Consider the following 4,743-nt stretch of genomic DNA (forward strand, 5'->3'; position numbering starts at 1 on the left):
GGGAAAGGAGTTTGTAAGTCGCTCTGAGACTCCCTTGGGTAGTGAAGGGCGGGGTATAAATCCAATCTCTTCTCTTCTTCTTCATGGTGAACTGTATTATTTATACATTGGACAATTTTACTGTTTTTTTTTTTTAAGTAAAGTTGTTGGGTTTATTTTGAAAATACACTTTTCTTATACTACTGTTCATGCTAAAGGAAACAAAAAACTCCCACGTAACCAAAGGAGCCAAGCCAATTATACTGTTAGTTAAAGGCTGTTGGGTACGTTGACTGCAGTTAAACACACAGTTAACACACAGTTAAAATTCAAGAAAAGCTTGGAGTTGGTGTGGCAAGACCCTGGAGACTTCTCTGGGAAGGTGCTCTATTTCAGGACCTTGGACAGTCCTAGAGAGTTCTTCCTTGTTCCCTATTCCACCCACAACCACATCTTTCATCCACAATCACATTTTAAGATTTCAGGTTCAAAGGTATTGCAATTTTTTTTAAAGAGCAAGCTTTCAGTACCAAATTAGAACATCACAAGGCTTCAGAGTTTGGTGACTTGGATTTCAAAATCTGGCTAAATTTCCATAGCAAACTTAAGGCAACAGAGGGCTTTGTGGCATATTAAAAACTTAGCAATTTAATGGGTCCGAAGCTTTTGTTGACTAGCACCCACTTCACTAAGCCTTATCCTTAGTTGACTGATATTATAAAAATTATAAATATTTTTCCTTTACATCTTCCTACTCCATGTGTCTGACAAATTTGACTCTAGTCCACAAAAGTTATGGCCAGAAGAAATCTGTATGCTTTGAAGGTGCTGCAAAGCTCTTTGTCTGTCCCTTTGGAATTAGTGACAATGCTTGCTGTCCCCACCCACCACCCCCAGATCCAATCTGGTAAGGGAAATGCATTTCGGACCTTGTGCAAATGTTTGCTTTCTTATTTTCTATCACAGATGTAGCCAGCAGAACTTTAATGATCCCTGAACCAAAAGGGCCCACTAAAGAAATTCAGTTGAGCCCTTGAAGAGGTGCAAGATCCAGCAAACTAATCAGGAGGTTGATTAATGACTTCTCAGAGGAAGACAATCACTGAAACTAACACAAAGTAAAGAAAAACAATTTTTACAAGTCTATCAAATCCAGAAGCAGCAGACACATCAAGTAAGTTGTCTGACATTCGTTCTTCATTTTATTGTCTGGTCTGAGTAGCTATTTTGGTGGAAGAAAAAATTATTAGTATTTATAGAACAACCTTATTTTACAAAGATTTACAGCTTTGGGGAAATGACGGGCTGGCTCTGGTGTACACCATTAAATAACCAACCACCAATTATCTACTTAAAAAAAATTCCAAAAACAATAATGCAGCCCCCCAAATCAGGAAAATGTTTGGGTAGATTAACCTTTCTATAACAACACAAAGTAAAGTAAGATAATGTCAATAGGTTTGTAAGAAAATGGGCTGGAACAGGAGAGCACAAATCAATGAGATAGCTAATGAATTACATGAAGACCAACATATAAGATGGTTTTTCCAAGTATTAAAGTCTTCCTGTAAAAGGTTTATCGTGTTGTTTTCACATGACAAGGCAGTTGTACAAAGTAGCCCTCAAGGGGGGGAAAAAATCTGAGGTCAGCATATTGAACAAAACTCTTGCCTTTCACAGATTTTCTTTCATGTGGTAATGCAGGATTCCCCCCACCCACCCACAGCTCTGTTTCACACAGACGCCTCTCTACCTGACAAGAACATAAGCAAATATGTTGTGTGAGGACTCTACTGTATCATAATATGAATTTGGCCCAAAGATAAAAAGCCAAAATGCTCTCTCCTCTCTCAGAAATTGGCAAAATGCGTGCTTCCTTTCCTGGTTGTGAGAAGAGGCCAGTGACTCCCTGTATGTCTTTAAAGGAATAGCAGTCTCTTAAGTGATGAGGTTCCAGGCTTGCTCTCAATCTAAGGTATGAATTCTGCACATGTTTAAAATTTCTCATAGGCTTCCCATTCCCTGCAATCTAAGCTACTCACAGTAGCCAAGTGCTGTCTTTTCGTCAATGCGGAATGAACAGACAGGATGATTCCCAACAAGGTGGATGATCCTTGTCCACATGGAGTATTTCTTTTGGTTGGTTCTCCATTTCTTTAGTCCACAGCCCTAGTACGTTGTTCCTTTAAGGTCAGTGGTGGAGGTTTTGCCAACTTAGTTCTTCCTTGACTAAATTCAGTACGAAGGACCTTTGATGGCACCTGGTTCAGTCAAGCGGGCTGATGCATATGCAGAGGCACCTAAACAGGCAGCCGCCTCACAGAATCCAGGAAGTCCAGAAGGCCCTGGTAAGCCAGGACGTCCAGTTTCTCCTGAAATACCCGGAGAACCTTGTTCACCATCTTTGCCATTGATGGCATGACCAGGGTGACCGGGGAGACCTAGAAGAACAAAATGGATGAGTTTTTGCATGCCTTCCAGAACATATTCTCTCTCTCTCTCTCGCCACTTCCTCCAACACCTCTGAGCACTGCCCATTATGATATCACTTCCTGCAGAAGCCACTAGGCATGTGCGCTCGGTATATACTGAACCAAATAAATACTCAAAAAATATCTTATTTGTATTTTTCAGGTATTTATTCAGCTACTGAAATAGCCACACCCAAATAAAAACTGATATTATTCGGGTTTTATTCAGGCGCAGTTAGAAGGCATTTAAAAAGACATGGCAAGCAAACTCAGCAAGCATTTGCTGCCGCTGTGGCGCAACTTGCCAAGTGAACTCAGCAAGCATTTAAAGTTTAAATCCCTTCTCCATTATGCCCTATGGAGATGGTCCCCATAGGATATAACGGAGCTGAATACATTTGGGTTTCCTGAACGTTTACCCAAATACCAATACAAAACTGATATTGGTATTCGGGTATACTGATATTTTTCAGGCCCAATAGACCCAAATTAGGGGGGAAACTGAATTTTTTTTTGCACACCCCTAGAAGCCACAGCTTGTTTGGAAGACGGAGTTGGTTCGTCATCACCAAATGGACCCCTGAGCCAGCTCCAGCATATATATTCTATAGGAGCTGAAATGCCAGGGCCCTTTTTGACATCTCAGCCTCTGCCTGCATATACAGAACATTTTAATATGAACATTTTATATGGAGAAGCTCCCAGTCATGTGATCCATGTCCGTGCAAAACAAAGAGGGGAGAGCCCATCATATAGTTGGGACCTGTATTATGTTGTTTTTACTGAATTGCGTTCCAATTTCCTTGAGTCTCAGTGAGAAAGGTAGACTATAAGTAAATTCAGTAAGGAAATAAATACATACCTAGCTATTACCCTTTGCTTGTAAGTCCCACCATGTAAACCAGACTGATGTTAAGCTCTTATGGGACCCCATCTAAAGACCTTCAGGTCTAGAAGTTGAATCATTGTAGACTTAGAACTTTCCTTCACTCTCTTATCACAAACTCTGCCAGACTGTGACGGATTCCCACGTGAATTTGCCGCATCCTGAGCCAAACCCTTGGATCTATCCAGGTCAGTTTTGTCTTCTCTGACGTGCAGGGGTTCTAAAAATGGAGACCTCCTCCATCATCTACTACCTGATCTTTTCAGCTGGATATGCCGGGGATTGAACCTGGGACCTTCTGCATGAAGAGCTGATGCTGTACCCTGAACCACAGCCCTGCCCACGAACATGAACTCATGGAGCTGCCTGCCACTGAATTAGAGTGTTGGACTATCAAGGTCAGTCTTTTCTACCCTGGCTGGCAACAGCTCTGTAAGGTCTCAGGTCAAGGGCTTTCATATTATCTATTACTGGATCTATTTGACTAGAAAATTTGGGGATTGAAACAGGGACCTTCTGCATCCCAAGCAGGTGCTCTACCATGGAGCCATGGCTTAGATCTGGGAACTGTACATAACCCACATGAGCTGCTGCCTTAGACACTCTACCATTGGCTTCTGTTGAGCAAGCTAGGCCTTCAACTTGCCTGACCCTTCTTGTTCCAGCTCGCAGCCTTCTTCCTCTGCTGCTCCAGACCATGGTACTGTTACCCTGGACGCAGCTCTTTTTTAAAGTTTGCAGGACCTTAAATCTGGCCTTGTGACCAAACTCACTCATGACAGTTCCTCTGTTGACCCAATCTTGGCACACGAGTCAGTAGGGTTCCAGCTTGTGATGGGATGCTCCATACCACATTGCCACTGCCCTGCTAACCCTTTCCCTTATGCCCTCTTGGCACCAAATCCGACACTTGCGAGGGAGGGCAGCTCAGAAAATGCACCAACACATGTTTTCTGTCAATGTGCCACTTCGACTGAGCACAAAGACCATGGGAGCAGGGCTGTATAGTGGGAAGAGATGCCCTCTGACCCCTTAACAACCAGCACTCTTTTTCTCTCCCCAGACACAGCAAGACATTTCAAGTTGAACCAGAGCACAGCTGCCTCCTCCTGACAGGTTGCAGAACTTTCCTCTCTCAGGAGATAGCCGCACAGAAGGGGGGGAAGAAGGAGAAGGAGAAGAAGTAGCTGCTCTCCTCCACCTCAGGGCACATGAATGGACACAACTATCCGCGTTCTCTGGCAAAGGGTCCCCCTTAAATGCAGCAGCCCAACCAATTGTTTTTTTAAAGAAATACAGGCACTGTGCCATGCATCCCCCTCTTGTGTTTGTGGCCATGCCCCCGCGACACAGTAGGCCATGCCCTTGCCAACAATATTCAAGAGATCACTGACCAGCAGGCATCCA

The 4,743-nt window shown here is 43.3% G+C and overlaps 1 protein-coding gene across 1 annotated transcript in view; it reads right to left on the bottom strand.

The window, feature by feature from the left end:
• Positions 1-2,214: 2,214 nt before the first annotated feature.
• Positions 2,215-4,743, bottom strand: part of COL9A2 (collagen, type IX, alpha 2) — a 69,849-nt gene continuing 67,320 nt past the window's right edge. The window contains exon 33 of the mRNA XM_015424096.1: positions 2,215-2,420. Within this exon, the coding sequence (XP_015279582.1) occupies positions 2,215-2,420 (206 nt within the window). The remainder of the gene's footprint in view (positions 2,421-4,743) is intronic.

This window comes from Gekko japonicus, unplaced genomic scaffold (assembly GCF_001447785.1).
Source record: "Gekko japonicus isolate JY-2015 unplaced genomic scaffold, Gekko_japonicus_V1.1 scaffold877, whole genome shotgun sequence".
NCBI lineage: Eukaryota > Metazoa > Chordata > Lepidosauria > Squamata > Gekkonidae > Gekko > Gekko japonicus.